We start from the raw sequence: 22,614 nt of genomic DNA on the forward strand, positions 1-22,614 counted from the left end.
CCACTCAGACCCGTCGTAAGCCAAATTCTTTTTTTTTTTTTTTCCCCCAAAAAAGAACATACTAGTATACAGAGTGAAGTAAGTCAGAAAGAAAAACACCAAAACAGGTATATTAACACATATATATGGAATTTAGAAAGATGGTAACAAAGACCCTATATGCGAGACAGCAAAAGAGACACTGATATAAAGAACAGACTTTTGGACTCTGTGGGAGAAGGCGAGGGTGGGATGATTTGAGAGAATAGTATTGAAACATGTATATTATCATATGTGAAACAGATCGCCAGTCCAGGTTTGATGCATGAGACAGGGTGCTCAGGGCTGGTGCACTGGGATGACCCAGAGGGATGGGATGGGGAGGGAGGTGGGAGGGAGGTTGAGGATGGGGAACACAGGTACACCCATGGCCGATTCATGTGAATGTATGGCAAAAACCACCACAATATTGTAAAGTAATTAGCCTCCAATTAAATAATTTAATTTAAAAAAAAAGAAAAAAGAAAATGATGAAGATAAAACCACCAGTTCGCTTTTTTTCTTCTTAAATATTTGCTAGTTTAGTTTTAGATAAAACAGTATTTGATCAATTAATGTTTAAAATGTTATTCTACTATGAGAACTTTGAGATGGTATTGTCATGGAAATAGGTGGCATAATCCAGAATTATTTTTTCCTTTCCTTCAAAAAATAAAACATCTGGGCATAGGTCTTGAGTGAACTGTAAGTACTGATATTTGTTTTTGAAAGATTTTCATACTTTTTTCCAAGACTTAACCAGAAACACTGTTTCTGTTATTAATCAAATGGTCTTAATAAACTATGCCAAGTCCAAAAAAAAAAAAATACTAGGAAAAATGCGGAAGGTGGGAAGGAGAATCTGATAGAAGCCATTGGAAGTAATATCCTAGAGATTATGAATGGGTTGGTACCTTTGAAGTATTGTTTAGGAATCTGTTTTTCAAATCCCTAAACCTTTAGAGAAAGCTGAGGACAGATGACTTGTGCACCTCATATCTTGAGTCATACCTCCAAACATCAGTTTCTTCCTGCTTAGTTTTTTTCCTGTTTAATTTTTATATCTATTTGCCTCTCACAGTCAAGCCTTGATTCTTTCCTGGCATGTTATAAACCTTTGTTTCATGATCACTTTCTCTTTCATTAGTACTGTCATCTAGCCAGAATGGTGACTTCTGTATTTTAGGTCATGGGAATTGGTATACAGCCTCAAGGAAAATACACATTTCTCAGCACGAGTGCCACAAATGGCAGCAGGACCCAGTGATCAGGAATAACCAGTAATGCAGAGATGAAAGTAAAGGCTTGTACAGCATAGGGGGAGGTCGGGTAAATTTGATCCTTGAGATTCCTTGGAATAAAAGCTGGAACTTAGACTGGTTTGAGAAAGAAATGAAACACATTAAAGGAGAAAAATAAGATACAATGATAGAAACATTTTCTCTAACAGCTTCGATTGAAAAAAATAGTGCACCCAGCAGTAGCAGTGAGTGATTCTGCCAAAAGGATCTTGGATCCCTTTTGTATTTCCTACAGAATATATGAGTTTCTGGATTTTGCCTTCCACTTGCAAAAGTCTGACTTTGGAGATTTGGAGCTCCGCGTAGGGTTCTGTCTGCAAATCTGTGAGAAATGTTGCCTTCAGGAAGTTACTGGTAAACCGGCTAGAGGAACAGAGGAGAGGAAAGGGGAAAGAGCCTTGAGTGTGTAGATGTGGTGGCCATCCGACCACAGTTAGAGTCTCAGCATTGGCTGCTCAACTTAGATCTGCCTGGTTTTTTCCCTTAACATCTACTTATTATCTTGTTCTGTGTCAGCTGGTGTCCTTGAGGACACCAAGTCGCATTTGTCTTTGGAATTGCCAGCCTTCCCACATCAGTTGTTTTTATTTCACTTTACCCACTTTTAAGGTCGTTTTGTAATCTGGGGTGTTTTCTGTGTCCATTTTGCCACAGGCTTTGTCTTTTTCTTTCATTGTTTAAGGGCTAGGAAAACTCGGAACTGGGGACTTTTTTATACTGAAAGACTGGGTCCCAAACTAAAGAAAGAGACAGCCCTGCAGTGGACCATTTGTGGAGCTTCACATTCTGTAACATTATGGTGAAAAGATTGACAGTATTTCATGTGCTCTTTCCTAGAGGTATGGAAGGCTGATGACCAGATGGAGACAGACCCCAGAAACCCAGATGAGCAGGCGAGGCCGTTTGTGATCTTTAAGGACCAGACACCAACCGAAGAAAGAGATAATAATCTCTTTGGAAAAACATTTAACCTTAGCACAGACTTCGTTTCTTTAAGACAAGTACCCTATAAATATGACTTATATGAAAAAACTTTGAGATATAATTCAGACTTACTTACTAGCAATAGAAACTATATAAGAAAGAAAGCAGATGACTGTAATGGATTTGGAAAAGCACTTTTCTATCTGAAACAAGAGAAAACCCATCCTGGAGTGGAATACTCAGAATATAATAAAAGTGGGAAAGCCTTCAGCCATAAAGAAGCCATTTTTAAACACCAGAAAATTAGAAATTTGGTGCAACCTTTTATCTGTAATTATTGTGACAAGGCTTTCTCGTTTAAATCACTCCTCATTAGTCATAAGAGAATACATACTGGAGAAAAGCCTTATGAATGTAATGTGTGTAAGAAAACCTTCTCCCATAAAGCAAACCTCATTAAACATCAGAGAATTCATACCGGGGAGAAACCCTTTGAATGTCTGGAATGTGGAAAAGCATTCACCCACCAGTCAAACCTCATTGTACACCAGAGAGCACACATGGAGAAGAAGCCCTATGAATGCAGCGAATGCGGCAAGACATTTGCCCAGAAATTTGAACTTACCACACACCAGAGAATTCATACTGGAGAACGACCCTATGAGTGTAATGAATGTGCAAAAACCTTCTTCAAGAAGTCAAATCTCATTATACACCAGAAAATTCACACGGGGGAGAAACGCTATGAGTGCAGTGAATGTGGAAAATCCTTCATCCAGAACTCACAGCTCATTATACACATGAGAACTCACACTGGAGAAAAGCCCTATGAATGCACTGAGTGTGGCAAAACTTTCAGCCAGAGGTCAACTCTTAGATTACATCTGCGAATCCATACGGGAGAGAAACCGTATGAGTGTGCTGAGTGTGGGAAAGCCTTCAGCAGGAAGTCCCGACTCAGTGTCCATCAGAGAGTTCACACCGGGGACAGACCCTGACACTGCAGCCCACTTGTACCAAGGAGAACCCTTCCCATGGGGAGGAACCTCACGAAGGTGCTGAAGGAACATGGGAACTCATATGCAATCTATCCACACAAATGTGGAAAAATGGGGCCCCTAAGAACAATGTTGTACCAACAGTTAGGTATGGTACCCAGGTAAACAGTATGTACCAGAGTATATCCAACTGTAAATAGACAAACTCACCTGTATTACAGTGAGCTTTTAGAAATGCTGAGGGAATTATTCAGTAATGAAGTATTCTGGGCAGCATAAAGGAGCTAAAGATAGTACTCTATGGATTCAGTGGTTATGTGCAAGAATATGCCACACACACACACACAAACACTGTATTTTAGATCTATGTATGTAAATTTAACAGACACTGAGAGTTTGACATTCTTGTCCTAATTAGGACATCCAAACACGATTTTCCATACTGAGCATCACGTCTTTTTCAGTACCTTACAATCCAGGATGCATTCCAGAGAGCGTACGTTTTCTCCTCTTGCGGGTACACAGTTACTGAGTTGCCTCATCAGTCAACAGAAGGCAGTGTTGTTGAAGTTTTAGCCTTCTGGGTTTGCTGAAGACTTCCCAGAAGTATTACTGACACATAAGTATGCAAGTGTGAGATAACTGAGAAATTGAAGAGAGTGAAAAGGAGGCAGTGTGTAGCACAGAACACACGGGCTGTGTAAAGAACAGCCGCACCCAACGTGTGCTTGTGTTTCACTGGGGTATTTACGTACAAATGCATGTCTTACCAAAATACTGTATAACCCAGGAACCACTTGTATTCTGTGTTTCCTTATTTCTCTTAATATTTTATACATTGTCTTGCAACAAATAGGATGTGTATGTAGTTCAAGTGTCACATTTCAGAGACTTAGAGAAATAATTTATTTTAAGTAACTGTCAATAAATGTCTTCCTGCTTTTAAAAACTTCATGTGCATAGTACACTTTAGAAATAAACTTTTGCAGAATTCTATTTAAAGAAGATAGTTCTACTTCCATGAGTTTCACTGTCATCAGCCAAAAGCATTTCCCTTTGGAATGTGACTTAGTGTGAGTTATGTCTTTCTTTTAAAGGCTCACACTATTAACCTAAAAAAATTTCTCAGTTTTGCATAACTCAAAGATACCATTTTAGGCCTCATTTCAAATTCACACTTTCCTTATTCATCACAGATCATGCGTTGATACAGCAAATGGCTGCTGTAACTGGCCTTTCTTGTAGTTATTTTTGGGGATTATTGCTGTGCTGTGACTGTATATGAACATGAGTGATTTTCTGGACAGATCTGTCAGAATAGCCATAGCCCAGTAAGTCTTATCTTTCTAAACTGTCATCTCCTAATGGCAAGGAAGCAGCGGAAGAGGGTAACTTCATACACTGCTGTTAGAAATACAGTTTGTGACAGCCTCCTTGGGGACAATTATGACTCTGTCTTTTAACATCAAAAACACACATACAGTTGACCCCTGGACAGCACTGGTGTACAATGTGCAGGTGCATTTATCCACAGATTTTTTTCAGCGAGTACGTACTCCAGCCTCCGTTTGTTGAATCTGTGGATGCAGAACCTTGAATACAAAGGACCGACAAGTTATACTTGGGTTTTCAACTACACTGAAGGTCTGTGCCTTTATCCCCTGTGTTGTTCAAGGGCCAACCCAGCAGACTTGCTTCTGGGAATCCATCCCTAAGAAAAAAAGTGCCAGCACCTTAAACTATATGTTTATCAATGTACATTGTATTTTTCGGTAAGGACAAAAAAAAGAAACAATATGAAGGACCATTGGTAAGGAAATGATTGAATAAACTGTGATAAAGATGTACCACAGCTAGAACATAATCATGGAAAAGAGAGAGTGTGTAGGGGCAAATGTCACCAGGACAGATGGGGTGGGTAAATTGTGTGTGTGTGTGTGTACACCAGAACAGATGGGGTAGGGGGGAGTGTGTGTGAGTGTGTACACCAAGACAGATGGGGTGGGAGGGTTGTGTGTGTGTGTACACCAGGACAGATGGGGTAGGGGAGTGTGTGGACACCAGAATATATCGAGTAGGGGAGAGTGTGTGTGAATGTGTGTACAATAGGACAGATGTGGTAGTGGAAAGCGTGTGTATACACCAGTACAGATGGAGTGGGAGAATGTTGTGTGTGTACACCAGGACAGATGGGGTCGGGGAGTGTGTGTGTGTGTGTGTGTGTGTACCCCAGAACGGAGCGGGTAGCGGAGAGTATGTGTGAGTGTGTGTACATCAGGACAGATGGGGTGGGGGAGTGTGTGTGAGTGTGTATACACCAGGACACATGGGGTGGGGGAGTGTGTTTGTGTATACACCAGGACACATGGGGTGGGGGAGTGTGTGTGTGTGTGTGTGTGTATGTATTCACCAGAACAGATGGGGTAGGGGAGAGTGTGTGTACACCAGAACAGATGGGGTGGGAGAGTTTGTGTCAGTGTGTATACACCACGGCAGATGGTGTGGGGGAGAGTGTGTGTGTACACCAGGACAGATGTGGAAGGGAAGAGTGTGTGTACCCAGGACAGATGGGGTAGGGGAGAGTGTGTATACACCAGGACAGATGGGGTTGGGGAGTGTGTGAGTCTTTGTGTGAACACCAGGACAGATTGGGTAGGGGAGATTGTGTGTACACCAGAACAGATGTGTGTTCACCAGGACAGATGGGGTGGAGGAGTGTGTGTGTGTGAGTGTACACCAGAATAGATGGGATGGGGGAGTGTGTGTGTATGTGTTTGTACCCCAGAACAGATGGGGTAGGGGAGAGTGTGTGTGAGTGTGTGTACACCAGGACAGATGGGGTAGGGGAGAGTGTGTATACACCAGGACAGATGGGGTTGGGGAGTGTGTGAGTCTTTGTGTGAACACCAGGACAGATTGGGTAGGGGAGATTGTGTGTACACCAGAACAGATGTGTGTTCACCAGGACAGATGGGGTGGGGGAGTGTGTGTGTATGTGTGTGTACCCCAGAACAGATGGGGTAGGGGAGAGTGTGTGTGAGTGTGTGTACACCAGGACAGATGGGGTAGGGGAGAGTGTGTGTATACCAGAACAGATGGGGTGGGAGAATGTGTGTGAGTGTGTACACCAGGACAGATGGGGTGGGGGAGTGTGTGTGTGAGTGTGTACACCAGAACAGATGGGGTAGGGGAGAGTGTGTGTGAGTGTGTGTACACCAGGACAGATGGGGTAGGGGAGAGTGTGTGTATACCAGAACAGATGGGGTGGGAGAATGTGTGTGAGTGTGTACACCAGGACAGATGGGGTGGGGGAGTGTGTGTGTGAGTGTGTACACCAGAACAGATGGGGTAGGGGAGAGTGTGTGTGAGTGTGTGTACACCAGGACACATGGGGTAGGGAAGAGTGTGTGTACACCAGGACACATGGGGTGGGGGAATGTGTGTGAGTGTGTGTGTATACCAGGACATATGGGATGTGAAATGTGTGTGTGTGTGTGTGTGTGTGAGTGTGTGTACACCAGGACAGATGGAGTGGTGTGTGTGTGTGTGTGTGTGTATACCAGGACAGATGGGGTAGGGAAGAGTGTGTGTGAGTGTGTGTGTGTGTGTGTGTACACCAGGACAGATGGGGTAGGAGAGTGTGTGGACACCAGAATATATCAGGTAGGGGAGAGTGTGTGTGAATGTGTATACAATAGGACAGATGTGGTAGTGGAAAGTGTGTGTATACACCAGTACAGATGGACTGGGAGAATGTTGTGTGTGTACACCAGGACAGATGGGGTGGGGGAATGTGTGTGAGTGTGTGTGTATACCAGGACATATGGGATGGGGAATGTGTGTGTGTGAGTGTGTGTACACCAGGACAGATGGAGTGGTGTGTGTGTGTGTGTACACCAGGACAGATGGAGTGGGGGACAGTGTGTGTGTACGAGTGTGTGCACAGCAAAGTTTGTAAAATTAAAATCTAAAAGCTGTGTGTGTTAATTTGTATAGGATTTTATGGGCCTGGAGAATAGAATTCTCTGAAGTAAAAAATACACAACATTATTTTCTAAAATGGAGATTTTTCATGCATTCCTTAGTCGCTGACATTTGTTTAGACTGGAATTCCACCATAACCCATGAAAGTGGACAGTCAACTAAGGCGAGTTGCCATAGCATAACCAGGCAGTTGCCCCCTCGCCCTGGGCAGCAGCTGGCTGCTATGCTGTGCCCAGCCTTCGCGGCCGTGCTGTGCTCCTTAGCCTGTGTTCTCAACAAAGCGCATATTTGACAGCCACCGTTCACATGATGGAACCTTTAAAAAAAAAAAACTAATAAAGACAGAAAAACCATTGGAAAAAATGCAGGGAATGTCAAGGTTATTATTACTTTAAATTAGCAAATTACAATGCTTTGAGAAAACTCAACATAACCGCCTTTATAGCTGCACAGATGACCATAAGGGTGAAAGGTCCTTTCTTGAGCTGTTTGCTCCCAAGGCCCTGGAAATCCAGATCAGAGCTCATCATGTCTCCTTTTTCGAGTGTTTCCTTTTTTTGATCCTCATACAGCGGACTGGTTTTAGAGGAACCTCCTCCTAAAGATGATTTCTTTCAGCCTGGACACAGGCTGTGTTCATCAACCTCAGAGCAGGCTGGGAGCCAGGGCTGTCTTTTCACTGGTAAGCTGCAGGCCAAGAGGGACAGACAGTTCGCACAACAGACTCCCTATCTGGACTGCAAACCCCACGCCCACGTACCTGGCCCTGTGACCTGTCTTTACTCCACTGATTTTAATTAGACATTTGTTTTCCATTTCCATGGATAACTTTTTCATAACTAGAGTGCTTAAGTATCTTAACTTTTCCACACTGTTTTACGCTCTGTAAATCCAAAGTTGGGCTCATCTTCGTGGCATAAGGCTGGCCTGGCTGAGTGGAATTGGCATCGCTCTCCTGTTGGTATTAGGACTGGTCAGGCGCGGGGAACAGAGCTCAGCGTGGAGACATGAGACATGGGTCCTCCCCAGGAGGCTCGGCTCGGTGCGGTGTTGCTGGAGGTTTATCCTGGCGGCCCTGCTGTCTCCTCTCACGTTCTAACCTCTCGGGCACAGTCCGTCCTCTTCAGCTGAGTGACCAACACACTGCCCTGTTCCCAGCCGGGCAGCTGGTGTGGCCAGTCAGGACGCTGTGCCCTCCTGGGCCGTGTCGGGCTTGACCCCTTACCTGAAGTCAGGTCCCGCTGGCCTGTTTCCCAGCTCGGCTGGGTGCTGGTGACCGTATTCTCCGCAGGTCCGCCCTCCTCCTGCCCCAAAGAGAGGCCGCCCTCTGCCCTGGACACTCACTGAATCGTGCCAAGTGTGACACGTTTGACTAAAGGAGAGCCCACCTCTCGGTTTTAAAAGGACAGTCAGGATGTTAAAATGCAACGAACAAGCCAAGGCACACCTCCACAGGTTAGAGACCCGTGAAAGAACCTAGAGATGGGCACTGGGGAATTTACGGGAGCGTAAACCCAGGAGACGTTGGGACTGTGGCTCTTGACGCGAATTGTGGCAGTGGGTGTGGGACATTCATTCACGCCAAAAAGACGTCGCGAGCGCCAAGTGCGTGGGCGCTGCGGGGAGACGCTGGGGAACAAGAGGACGCTGCGACGGCCCCCGCCCTCGGAGTCCTTACATGTTGGCGGCACATCCGGGAGCAGACACTCGGAGCAGAGGACAGGCTCCGTGAGGCTCAAGTGCTGGTACCAGCTGGGCCTGTCTCTATGACAAAATACGAGAAGCCACAGTGGGGCTTTAAACAAGGAGTAGCATCACCTGCTTTTTAAAAAATAAATGAGCTTCATGCTAACAGGGAGGAGAATTTGGGCAGAGCTGCCCAGAAGCCGAAACCCCCACTTAGAAGCCTCGGATGGAGTTCTGCCTGTTTACAGCTCCCGCCTGGATTGCTTTCAGAACTTCAGAGAGGAACCGAGCTGCCCTCTGTCCCTGGTGGCTGGCAGTTAGTGAGACATCAAGACATCGTCTTGCCAGGATCCAGGGTCACTTCCTTCCACTTCCATGGATCTGTTCTAGTGTCTTCCAGCGTTTGCCGCATTCTTCCTGCCTCCAGCCTAACAAAACCCCTGAGGATTACCTGTGCCCACCTCAAAACTGGGGATTCCACACCCCAAAAACCACTTTGAGCAGTGAGTGCAGGTCGTCTGGGGCTGACACCGGCACCTCTCCTCTGCGCTTGGGGCTCAGTGCGGGAGGTCTCCTGTGTTGCGCGGGTTGCTGAGGCCGCTACTGAGAGAGAAGAGGTAGGGCCGCACGTGGGCCAGTGGGGAGAGAGCAGGGCTGCGCGGGGCGGCCCCTGCGATTCGGGGGCGTCCTGGCGTGCAGACAGCAGGAGGCCTGGGGGGCAGTGGCTCAGGACAACAGGCCGGGTAATGTCAGCACAAGCCCGGCTTCCGCTGTGCCGAGGACCAGCCTCGGGGCGGGCCTGGCTTCTGGGGACAGGCAGCCTGAAGAGTGGGTACAGGATGGCCAGGCCTGGGGGAGGAACAGGCCGCTGAGGGGTGCCCTGCAGAGACAAAACCTGTCATCAGTGGAGCGGACCACCCAGAGGAACGGATGGGAAAACGTGACCTCAAGGGGGTCAAACTGGTGAGGATGTCACACGGCTCCCCCGTGGCCTCGGGAGGTCAAAGGCTAATAGGGGTCAAAAGACAGCAGCAGCAGCTACCACAGACCAGTTAGTGGAGGTGACGATGGTGAGACAGGCCGGCCCCTGGACAAAGGCCTCGAGGAACAAAATACAAAGAAGCCATAAGGGCTATAAATAACTGCGTGCAGGGGGCAGTGGGCAAATTCTGGACAAAAGGACACCAAAAAAGACCCCCAAAGCCTGACACTCTGGAGAGCTGAGATCAAAAACAGGGTGTCAGGAGCAGGCGAGTACAGCACATGCCCCCCAGAGGGCGGGCGACCCCCTCCGCCGGCCCCTGGCTCCACCCTGGGCCCACGGCTACCCTCAGCCCACACGGGAATCAGCGGCCCCTCACAGAGCACGCTGGGGGGTGGAGGGGGCCTGTGACGTGGTCTCAGCCCCTCCTGCTGCAGCAGGGGCCCCAGTAAAGCCCCGCCCGAACTTCCTGTCCGGGCTTTGGTCAGTTTCTAGTGACTGGGGCAGGCCAAGAGCCCTGGCTGGTGTCAGACTTAGTGACTCCCATCGTGGGGCACTTATCCCCTTCTAGGGAGGGGACCCGGGCACCTCCAGGGCCCCACGTGCAGGGACCCTGTGGGTGACAAGTGGCTGCCTGAACGCCTTGTTTCCTCACCATGTTTGGTAAGGCTGCCTCCTGGCCCCTGGGCCCGCAGGACTCTCATTCAGGAGACACTCTGCCCTCCCCTCTGTCCCTCTCGCTCTCCTCTGTCCTCTCCTCCGGAGAGTGGACGTCGGGCAGCCACAGCATCACTCTCTGAGCTTGTGAGCCCTGCCCGCTCTGGCCGGCGTAGCTCCCCTGACAGGAGACAAGCAGAGGTTGGGGGGCTCACCCACACCGTGCAGACCCCGGTCCAGCGGGCTCTCCCCGATGGGAGCTTCTGAAAGATATGCAAACCCCGTCTCGTGTCGTGGCTGAGTCTGATCGTGCCTGTCCTCTGACCTCTGTCTTCCCGCCGTCTGCCTCTTTCTCAGTCTTTCCTGTCCCTCCTCCCTTTACATCTCCCTGGGTCCTCCCCCCTGCACTCCCATTCCCTTCGTCCTAAAGACTTCTACTCTGTGCCTGTAAGGTTTTGTCATTCGTATCTTTGTTTTGGGCTTCCCAGGTGGCTCAGTGGTAAATGCATTCTCAGAAAACAAAGAAAAAACAATACATTTTACATTTCAGGCTCATGTCATCTGGGAAATATTCAATATTAACATCTGGTATTAAAGCTAGCTTAAGCTTGTGGGTTTAATTCGTACAGACCTGCCTTTAGAATCATCAGGTATAATACTTTTATTGTGCCTAGGCCTATGGAAGTGAGTGCATACTGTTTCTGTTATGAAATTTGTCAACAGGGAAGATAAACTGATGTGATTAAACTTTTAAGTAAATTTAACTGAGATAAGAACTTTTTGGTAAACTCTATAGGAATAATTATCTTCCGAAGATTTCCATCTAAACTAGTCCCTCCAAATTTTGGTAACTTAAATATAAGGAATTCATTCAATAGCCAGGCCATTTCATATAAGAAAAGGGAAAAACAAACCCCACTGTAGCACTGCCTGGACTTCATAGAAGCTGGGGGGATGGAGAGAAAATGGGTGTCTCAGTTATAATTGTATAGGCTCCCCAGGTGGCACGAGCGGTAAAGAATTCACCCGCCAATGCAGGAGACGCAAGAGATGCAGGTTTGACCCCTGGTCAATAAGATCCCCTGGAGAAGGAAATGGCACCCCACTCCAGTCTTCTTGCCTGGAAAATCCCATGGACAGAGGAGCCTGGTGGGCTACAGTCTTTGGAGTCGCAAAGAGCTGGACATGACTGAGCATGTCCACATGCAAGTAATGCCATACAATATTTGTCTCAGGGGGACTTCAAGGGTTTCCCTCATAGCTCAGATGGTAAAGAATCTGTCTGCAATGCAAGAGACCTGGGTTCAATTCCGAGGTTGGGAAGATCCCCCGGAGAAGGAAATGGCAACCCACTCCAGTATTTTTGCCTGGAGAATTCCATGGACAGAGGAGCCTGGCGAGCTACAGTCCATGGGGTTGCAAAAAGTTGGACACAACTGAGCGACTAACGCTTTCACTTTCTCTCAATTATAATACCATCTTACTGTTGGATTTTACTGTCCCAAGATGGGAGAATGGACAGAGGTTCCCATGTTCAGGCATTCATGGCTCTTTACCAAATGCTGCTCTTTGAGGTTGCTATAATCAAAAGCCTAGGGAATGATCTCTTTCTAACCTTCCCCAGGTCTCAGGGGTGGGGGAAACCAAGTCTCCCCTGCCTCTCCAGAGCCACCTACTTCCCCAGATCCCTCTGGTGGGTCCCAAACTGTAGCTCCCTGTGTCCCTTTACGCCGTCCATAACCCCAGAGGGGAGAGACTAGTCCTCTGGGTAACTTGGAGTGGAACTTCCTATCACCCAGGATCAGGGCAATATGCTCTCTTAAAGAAAAAGTGAAAGTGAACCCAGGTCTCCTGCATTGCAGGTGGACAGTTCACTGTCTGAGCCACAAGGGAAGCCCATGCTCTCTTCAGTTCAGTTCAGTCGCTCAGTCGTGTCCGACTCTTTGTGACCCCATGAATCGCAGCATGCCAGGCCTCCCTGTCCATCGCCAACTCCTGGAGTTCACTCAAACTCATGTCCATCAAGTCAGTGATGCCATCCAGCCATCTCATCCTCCGTCGTCCCCTTCTCCTCCTGCCCCCAATCCCTCCCAGCATCAGAGTCTTTTCCAATGAGTCAACTCGTCGCATGAGGTGGCCAAAGTACTGGAGTTTCAGCTTTAGCATCATTCCTTCCAAAGACATTCCAGGGCTGATCTCCTTTAGGATGGAATGGTTGGATCTCCTTGCAGTCCAAGGGACTCTCAAGAGTCTTCTCCAACACCACAGTTCAAAAGCATCAATTCTTTGGTGCTCAGCTTTCTTCACAGTCCAACTCTCACATCCATACATGACCACAGGAAAAACCATAGCCTTGACTACACGGACCTTTGTTGGCAAAGTAATATCTCTGCTTTTCAATACGCTATCTAGGTTGGTCATAACTTTCCTTCCAAGGAGTAAGCGTCTTTTAATTTCATGGCTGCAGTCACCATCTGCAGTGATTCTGGAGCCCAAAAAAATAAAGTCTGACACTGTTTCCACTCTTTCCCCATCTATTTCCCATGAAGTGATGGGACCAGATGCCATGTTCTTCATTTTCTGAATGTTGAGCCAACTTTTTCACTTTCCTCTTTCACTTTCATCAAGAGGCTCTTTAGTTCCTCTTCACTTTCTGCCATAAGAGTGGTGTCATCTGCATATCTGAGATTATTGATATTTCTCCCAGAAATCTTGATTCCAGCTGTGCTTCTTCCAGCCCTGTACTCTGCGTATAAGCTAAATAAGCAGGGTGACAATATACAGCCTTGACGTACTCCTTCTCCTATTTGGAACCAGTTGTTCCATGTCCAGTTCTAACTGTTGCTTCCTGACCTGCATACAAATTTCTCAAGAGGCAGGTCAGGTGGTCTGGTATTCCCATCTCTTTCAGAATTTTCCATAGTTTACTATGATCCACACAGTCAAACGCTTTGGTATAGTCAATAAAGCAGAAACAGATGTTTGTGTGGAACTCTCTTGCTTTTTTGATGATCTAGCGGATGTTGGCAATTTGATCTCTGGTTCCTCTGCCTTTTCTAAAACCAGCTTGAACATCTGGAATTTCATGGTTCATGTATTGTTGAAGCCTGGCTTGGAGAATTTTGAGCATTACTTTGCTAGTGTGTGAGCTAATTTGCAGTAGTTTGAGCATTCTTTGGCATTGCCTTTCTTTGGGATTGGAATGAAAACTGACCTTTTCCAGTCCTCTGGGCACTGCTGAGTTTTCCAAATTTGCTGGCATATTGAGTGCAGCACTTTCACAGCATCATCTTTCAGGATTTGGAATAGCTCAAGTGGAATTCCATCACCTCCACTAGCTTTGTTCGTAGTGATGCTTTCTAAGGCCCCCTTGACTTCACATTCCAGGATGTCCGGCTCTAGGTGAGTAATCACACCATCGTGATTATCTTGGTCATGAAGCTCTTTTTTGTACAGTTCTTCTGTGTATTCTTGCCATCTCTTCTTAATATCTTCTGCTTCTGCTAGGTCCATACCATTTCTGTCCTTTATCAAGCCCATCTTTGCATGAAATGTTCCCTGGGTATCTCTAATTTTCTTGAAGAGATCTCTAGTCTTTCCCATTCTGTTGTTTTCCTCTATTTCTTTGCATTGATCGCTGAGGAAGGCTTTCTTATCTCTCCTTGTTATTCTTTGGAACTCTGCATTCAGATGTTTATATCTTCCCTTTTCTCCTTTGTTTTTCGCTTCTCTTCTTTTCACAGCTATTTGTAAGGCCTCCCCAGACAGCCATTTTGCTTTTTTGCATTTCTTTTCCATGGGGATGGCCTTGATCCCTGTTTCCTGTACAATGTCACGAACCTCCGTCCATAGTTCATCAGGCACTCTGTCTATCAGATCTAGTCCCTTAAATCTATTTCTCACTTCCACTGTATAATCATAAGGGATTTGATATAGGTCATCCCTGGATGGTCTAGTGGTTTTCCCCAATTTCTTCAATTTAAGCCTGAATTTGGCAATAAGGAGTTCATGGTCTGAGCCACAGTCAGCTCCCGGTCTTATTAGGGAAGTGGTAAATAGCAAAGAGTCAGTCAGAGTACATGTGCCCTTCTCTTGCACCGATTTAGCCCAATGCAAAGACTGGGCCGATTCTCTGAGGACTCTCATAAGTTTGCTGGAGGGTTTCCGGCTCTAACTCTGGCCTGTGACTGAACTTGGAAGGATGTCCTAATAGTCCGCTCCACTTGCTGTAATCCTGAGGAAAAACAGAGAACCTGGGCAGCAGCCAGGGGCATATGCTGACCAGCTTGCCAGGGACCAACCCAGGCATTTTGTTATGGGTGGAGTCGGAGTCCCAGATCAGGAGCCCCAGCGGAATTGTAACTCTCAGGAGGGAACAGAAGCCGGGAAGCTCACGACTCTGTGTATAGAAGGATCGGGAAAGCATATCAGAAGCCAGTTAACTATGAAAAGGTTAAAGTCGTGATCCAAGATGAAAAAAAAATTCAGTCCTCTTTCAGGGACGCCTTGTGCAGGCTTTTAGAATAGTCACAAATACTGATCCATCTACTCCTGAGAGTCAATGACACCTCATCAGCCAGTCTGCTCCTCATTTTAGGCACAGTCTCCAGAAGTCACAGTGAGGCCCACAAACCCCGATGCCCCAACTCCTAGAGATGTCGGTTGGGGTATTAATAATCAAGAACGAGCTGAGGAGGAAGAGAGAACCCAGTGTGAAAACACACAGGCCAGGGCTCAAGCGAAACTGATGGTCATAGCTGTCAGCCGTGCCTTGTGACCTCAGGACAACCCAAGGGGCAAGGAAGTTTCACCGTCTGCCAGGAGGTAAGACCAGCCGGGAAATGCTTCAAATGCAAGTCACCGGCCCGCGGGCCCTGAAGTGCCTGAAGGAGCCCTCAGCCCCTGCTGGCCTGCAGACGGACAGGTTGTTCCAAGTGGTGCTGTCCCTGTCCTGAAGGGGCGCGGGCGTCTTGCTCCCGAGATGGCCACATCGACACCGGACGGGGCCCAGGGCTTCCGGCGGCTCCCCCACAGCCAGGTGTCTGTCTCCAGCGGGGAGCCCCGGGTGGTCTGTGATGTGCCAGGTAGGAAAATCAATTCTCCAGTTGATGCAGGAGTCACCTCCTCTGTCCTGCCCTCTCACGCTGGGCCGCTTTTCTCCAAAAGCTGTACTGTGAGCGGGGTCCACGGAAAGCCTCACACCCGTCTCTTTACTCAGCCTCTCAGTTTGAATGAGTCTCCTCCGTCCATGGAATTTTCCAGGCAAGAGTACTGGAGTGGAGTGGGTTGCCATTTCCTTCTCCATCTCCCCAACCCAGGGATTGAACCCAGGTCTTCCGCATTGCAGGCGGATTCTTTACCTGCAATGCAGGAGACCTGGGTTCGATCTCTGGCTTGGGAAGATCCCCTGGAGAAGGGAAAGGCTACTCACTCCAGTATTCTGGACTGGAGAATTCCATGGACTGTATAGTCCATGGGGTCGCAAAGAGTCAAACACGACTGAGCGACTTTCACTCACCCACTCAGCTGGAACAGCGTTTGACCTCACGTGGCTTTCTGGTTGTGTCGGGGTGTCCTACCCCACTACTGGGGAGACACCTTCCCGGCTCCCTCGGAGCCACAGTACAGTTAGGCCCCAGCAGCCACTTTCCTGAAAAATCAGCTGGAAGGACAAGGACCTGTTCCCAGCCATACTCTACATGCAGCAAACCTGCAGTTTGGGACAAAGGAATCCCTGGGGAAGCTATAAGCATCCTACCTGTAAAAATTAGCCCTAAGCCAGGAGTCACTTATCCCAACAAGAGACAGGATTGCATAAAGTTGGAAGCAAAATAAGATTTACAACCTTTCACAGATAAATTCTTAAAAACATGGCCTCGTAGTACCCTGTCAGTCTCCTTGTTCTGCCTGTTCGGCCAAACGGGGAATGTCAAATGACACAAAAGCTCAGAGCAGTAAATGAGGCGGTGACCCGAGATGCCCTCTATGGCCAATCCTTACAGTGCATTAGTCCACATTCCTGGAGATGCCAAGTGGGTCACTGTGCTTGACCTCAAGGATGCCTTCTCTTGAATCCCAGTTCATCCCTCATCTCACTATCTGTTTGCCTTGAAGTGGACTAACCCCTACTCGGGGCAAATGCAACGATATACCTGGACAGATTTACCTCAGGGTTATTGGGACAGATTTACCTCAGGGTTATCAGGACAGCCCACACTTGTTCACACACGACCTAGGAAAGCAACTAAGGGACATGCGTGGGGAAGGGGCCACGACGCAGCGCAGGTGGTATCCTGGAGAGATGCAAACGCACAGGCGATATCCTGGAGAGATGCAAACGCACAGGCGATATCCTGGAGAGATGCAAACGCACAGGCGATATCCTGGAGAGATGCAAACGCACAGGTGGTATCCTGGAGAGATGCAAATGCACAGGTGGTATCCTGGAGAGATGCAAACGCACAGGCGATATCCTGGAGAGATGCAAACGCACAGGTGGTATCCTGGAGAGATGCAAATGCACAGGTGGTATCCTGGAGAGATGCAAACGCACAGGTGATATCCTGGAGAGATGCAAACCACAAGTACGACCAGTGTCCCGGCACCAGCCGTCAGCGAATCTATGACAATACGTGGAAACCCCCATGGAGAAAGGGGGGCCCCCTACACTGCTGCTGGGAATGGAAATCTCTAAAAAGTCACTATGGAGAATGGTATGCAGGTCCTCACAAAACAAAAAACAGAGCGAGCCTAAGATCCTGCAATCCCGCTCCAGGTCCTATATCTGAGTAAACCATCCTTCCAAAAAAACACATGCAGAGGAACGTTCAACACCACACTACTTAAACAGCCAAGGCACGGACAACCACAGTGACCTTCCCCAGAGGGACGGATTCCTAAGACGTGCCGTGTATACTCCAGGGACTATCAGCCACAAAGAGAGAAGGAAACCACGTGAACTGCAGCCACTCTGATGGACCTGAAGGTGATCACACCAAGCAGGACAGAGAAACACAAAGAGCATAGGAGCCCACTTGGAGGCGGAGTCTAAAAACGGATACACACGAAGTAATTTACCAGACAGACATAGACAACAAACTCAGAGTTACCCAAGGGAAAGAGAAAGCGTGGGGTGGGCAGAGATAATTTAGGATGCTGGGATTGACCCATACACACTTCCAGATTTGACAGACAGAAAGAAAGCATATGAATAAGGATGTATGGGAAAGAACAAGGAACTCTATTCAACTCTCTGTCATAAGCTAGATGGGATCAGAATCCAAAAAAAAAAAAGCCAGATACATGTATATGTATAATAGAATTAACTCGCTGAGCATCTCAAATAAATACATGGTAAAACAACTCTATTAGAAAATAAAAATTACATGAAAGATAACACAAATATCTAATTTATCCTTGTGCTTTGGAACTGTCCATGGGGCCTCAGCAGGCTTGCCTCCCAAAGCGGGACTTTAATCGGGTGACAGAGCTGGAGACGACGTGCCAGCAAACGAGCCCCCCAGAACCTGAGGTGCCTGGTCCCTTCCAGATAGGACCACAGGCTTCACACCCGGTCAGGCCCTCCGGGGACGGCAGCACGTCTGCTGCACCCAGTAAACGGTGGGTGCTCTGGACTGGAAGGGCTTCCATTAATGACTCTATTTTCACCTCTGCTCGTGGTGGGGTTCCCACTTCCAGCCTCCTCCCTTAGAATCACTCCTGACACCTAGCGGGGACAGATGCCTCTGCACAGCTCTCTGGAAGTGAGTGGGATCTGTCTGAGGACTGAAGAGTAAGGGACAAGAAGGAATGACACTCGACACAATGGGCATCTCTTCGGCACTGTATCCTCTTCAACCAGGGAACGTGACCGTTGCGAAGGCTCAGGTAGCCCCAGTTCACGGACTGGGACATGAGGAAGTGCTGCCACCTTATGGCCATTAGCTAGAACAACAACTTTAAAACTGATGCTTAAGTTTTATTGCTAACGGTCACTATGGAGAACACCCCTAGTGGAGGTGATGGAATTCCAGTTGAGCTATTTCAAATCCTGAAAGATGATGCTGTGAAAGTGCTGCACTCAATATGCCAGCAAATTTGGAAAACTCAGCAGTGGCCACAGGACTGGAAAAGGTCAGTTTTCATTCCAATCCCAAAGAAAGGCAGTGCCAAAGAATGCTCAAACTACCACACAATTGCACTCATCTCACACGGTAGTAAAGTAATGCTCAAAATTATCCAAGTCAGGCTTCAACAGTATGTGAACCATGAACTTCCAGATGTTCAAGCTGGTTTTAGAAAAGGCAGAGGAACCAGAGATCAAATTGCCAACATCTGCTGGATCATTGAAAAAGCAAGAGAGTTCTAGAAAAATATCTACTTCTGCTTTATTGGCTATGCCAAAGCCTTTGATTGTGTGGGCCACAAAAAACTGTGGAAAATTCTGAAAGAGATGGGAATACCAGACCACCTGACCTGCCTCTTGAGAAATTTGTATGCAGGTCAGGAAGCAACAGTTAGAACTGGACATGGAACAACAGACTAGTTTCAAATAGGGAAAGAAGTACATCAAGGCTGTAGATTGTCACCCTGCTTATTTAGCTTATACACAGAGTATACCATGAGAAACACTGGGCTGGAAGAAGCACAAGCTGGAATCAAGATTGCCAGGAGAAATATTAATAACCTCAAATATGCAGATGACACCACCCTTATGGCAGAAAGTGAAGAGGAACTAAAGAGCCTCTTGATGAAAGTGAAAGAGGAGAGTGAAAAAGTTGGCTTAAAGCTCAACATTCAGAAAACTAAGATCATGGCATCCGGTCCCATCACTTCATGGGAAATAGATGGGGAAACAGTGGAAACAGTGTCAGACTTTATTTTTTTAGGCTCCAAAATCACTGCAGATGGTGATTGCAGCCATGAAATTAAAAGACGCTTATTCCTTGGAAGGAAAGTTATGACCAACCTACACAGCATATTCTAAAGCAGAGACATTACTTTGCCAACAAAGGTCCGTCTAGTCAAGGCTATGGTTTTTCCAGTGGTCATGTATGGGTGTGAGAGTTGGACTATAAAGAAAGCTGAGTGCCAAAAAATTGTTGCTTTTAAACTGTGGTGTTGGAGAATACTCTTCAGAGTCCCTTGGACTGCAAAGAAATCAAACCAATCAATCCTAAGGGAAATCAGTCCTGAATATTCATTGGAAGGACTGATTCTGGAGCTGAAACTCCAATACTTTGGCCACCTGATGAGACGAGCTGACTCATTTGAAAAGACCCTGATTCTGGGAAAGATTGAGGGCAGGAGGGGAAGGGGACGACAGAGGATGAGATGATTGGATGGAATCACCGACTCAGTGGACATGGGTTTGGGTGAACTATAGGAGTTGGTGATGGACGGGGAGGCCTGGTGTGCTGCAGTCCATGGGGTCGCAAAGAGTCAGACACGACTGAGCAACTGAATTGAACTGAACCTGTGGATGGACATTTTTGTTCTTTCCATGCCTTGGCTATTATAAATAGGGCCACGGTGGAGTGCACGTGTCTTTTTGAAAGATGATTTTGTCCAGATATGGGCCCCAGAGTGGGAATGCAGTATCTTAAGCTAGCTGTTCTGTCATTTTGAAAGGAACCCGCATCAGTCAGTCAGTTCAGTCGCTCAGTCGTGTCCGACTCTTTGCGACCCCATGGACTGCAGCGCTCCAGGCCTCCCTGTCCATCACCAACTCCCAGAGCTTACTCAAACTCATGTCCTTCGAGTCGGTGAGGCCATCCAACCATCTCATCCTCTGTCATCCCCTTCTCCTCCCGCCTTCAATCTTTTCCAGCATCAGGGTCTTTTCAAATGAGTCAGTTCTTTGCATCAGGTGGCCAACGATAACACAGGATGTTGGGAATAAACTATACACACTTTTAAATACATAAATAGAAATAGATTGTCCTGAATAAATACGTACAGGACAGAACAAGGAATTCTATAGTAAGTCCAACAATCTGTCGTAAGCTCCATGGGAAGAGAACCTCAGAAAGGACAGATACATGTATGTGCGGACCAGAATCAGTTTGCTGTCACCTCAAACAAACAACTGTAAATCAGCTCTACCCCGATAGAAAACAAAAATAACGTGACAGGATCAGACCGAAAACAAATGGCTAGTTTTTCCCCTTGGGTTCGGCGGCCTGGGCTGGAGTCACCTTCTGGACTCTGAGCAGGGTTGGCTCCTGAGGCTGGACTTCAGGTTGGGGAGCTGGGGGTGATGTGCCAGCAAAGGAGCCCCCCCTTGGCTCCGGAGTGCCTAGCCCCCTCTGGATGGGACCACAGGCTTCACATCCAGGCAGGCCTTCCCATAACTGCACCCAGCCTTTTGCACTCAAAGAGTGGGAGAGACCCTGGGCTGGAGGAGCATACAACAGTCATCCTCTGCTGGCGGGGGTTCCCACTTCAGCCTCCTTCCTTAAAGTCACTCCCGAGAGCTATGTGGGACAGGTGCCTCAGGACAGCACTCACCGGCAGTCTGGGGTGACTGGGGGGAAGAATAAGGGGCGAGAATCAGTGACGCTCGCGGCCTTGAGTGTCTGTTGTGGCACTTAGTCCTCTAGTTTACAGCCCAGGAACAGGCCTTTCGCGAAGGCTCAGGCTGTCCCAGCGAGAGGCGTGGGCACGTGCTGCCACCTTGTGGTCATTAATTGGAACAACGATTTTAAATAGCTGCAAGCTGCTGCTGCTGCTGCTAAGTCACTTCAGTCGTGTTCGACTCGGTGCGACCCCATAGACGGCGGCCCACCAGGCTCCCCCGTCCCTGGGATTCTCCAGGCAAGAGTACTGGAGTGGGGTGCCATTGCTTTCTCCAAAATAGCTGCATAAGGGCACCTTTTCCTCAGGAGACCGACCTACGATGCTCTAAATGCCGCCAGCACCCCCAAGAATTACTCTGAGGTAGGTAATACAGAAAGAATTCCAAATGGGGCCGACTTTCAGGGCCAATTTCAAAAGGCAAATCTGGCTCACACTTAGAAAAAAAATACAAAATCTGAAACTGAAAAGACCTCTGCCTCCCTAAGACAGAGAAATGCAAACCATCACTATCACCAGCTGTCGTCTGGTAACAGTCCTCACCAAATCCACAGATAATGAGCGCTGGAGTCCGTGTGGAGGAAAGGGAGCCCTCCTGCGCTGCTGCTGGGGGTGGAAACCGCTAACAGCCACAGTGCAGAACATCATGCAGCTCCTTTCAGAAACAGACAAAGCTGGCATAAGACCCTCAGTCCCGCTCCAGGGCTTATATTGGGCAAAACCATCCTTCAGAAAGACACGTGCACCCCAGCATTCACTGCGGGTGAACGCTATTTACAATTTACAAATGCTATTTACACTATTTACAATTGCCATGGCGTAGAAGAAACACAAATTTCCATCCACAGGTGAATGGACATTGAAGACGGACTACATATGCAAGGGACTGCATAGTTTAGGATGTTGGGATTAAACCATATACCGTTTTAGATAGGACAGATAGATTCTGTTTTAGATAAACAGAATGCTGAAAAAGGACCTACTGGATAGAACAAGGAACTGTACTCAGCACTATGTCATAAGCTATATGAGAACACTGTCCAGCAAAGAGCAGACACGGGTGTGTGTGTAACTGAATCCCCCTGCAGTACACCTAAACAAACAATGCTGTAAACACACTCTACTCCAGTACACAGTACAAATTACATGAAAAGATAAAAACGGAAACAGATGCCTACATTATTCCCCTTGGCGTTGGAGACCCAGGCTGGCGTCACACCCCTGGGGCCTGAGCAGGGCTGGTCCCCGAGGCTGGGCTTCGGCCCATCAGTAGGAGCTGGGGAGGGTGGGCCAGCACCCAAGCCCCACCTTGGATCCTGGGTCCCGGGTGCCCCTGGGACTTCCCCCTAGGCAGGTCCTCCTATTGCTAAGTCAACCCCCCTGCACCCAAAAACGGTGGACGCTGCAGCCAAAAAGAGCTTTCCGCAGTTACCCTACCTCCACCTCTGCTGGTGGAGTAACTGAAGGGTAACTGAAGTTCCCACTTCAG

General features: G+C 47.7%; 1 protein-coding gene across 7 annotated transcripts in view; it reads left to right on the top strand.

The window, feature by feature from the left end:
- Positions 1-4,243, top strand: part of ZFP1 (ZFP1 zinc finger protein) — a 30,741-nt gene extending 26,498 nt beyond the window's left edge. For all 7 annotated transcript variants that reach the window (XM_086349905.1, XM_086349907.1, XM_086349904.1 and 4 more), the window contains one exon: positions 2,157-4,243. In XM_086349905.1, the coding sequence (XP_086206031.1) occupies positions 2,157-3,241 (1,085 nt within the window). In that variant the 3' untranslated portion in view covers positions 3,242-4,243. The remainder of the gene's footprint in view (positions 1-2,156) is intronic.
- The last annotated feature ends 18,371 nt before the right edge of the window (positions 4,244-22,614 follow it).

The sequence above is a fragment of the Bos grunniens genome, chromosome 18 (genome assembly GCF_055505025.1).
Source record: "Bos grunniens cultivar Pamir isolate PY7600 chromosome 18, Bosgru_T2T1.0, whole genome shotgun sequence".
Classification (NCBI taxonomy): Eukaryota; Metazoa; Chordata; class Mammalia; order Artiodactyla; family Bovidae; genus Bos; species Bos grunniens.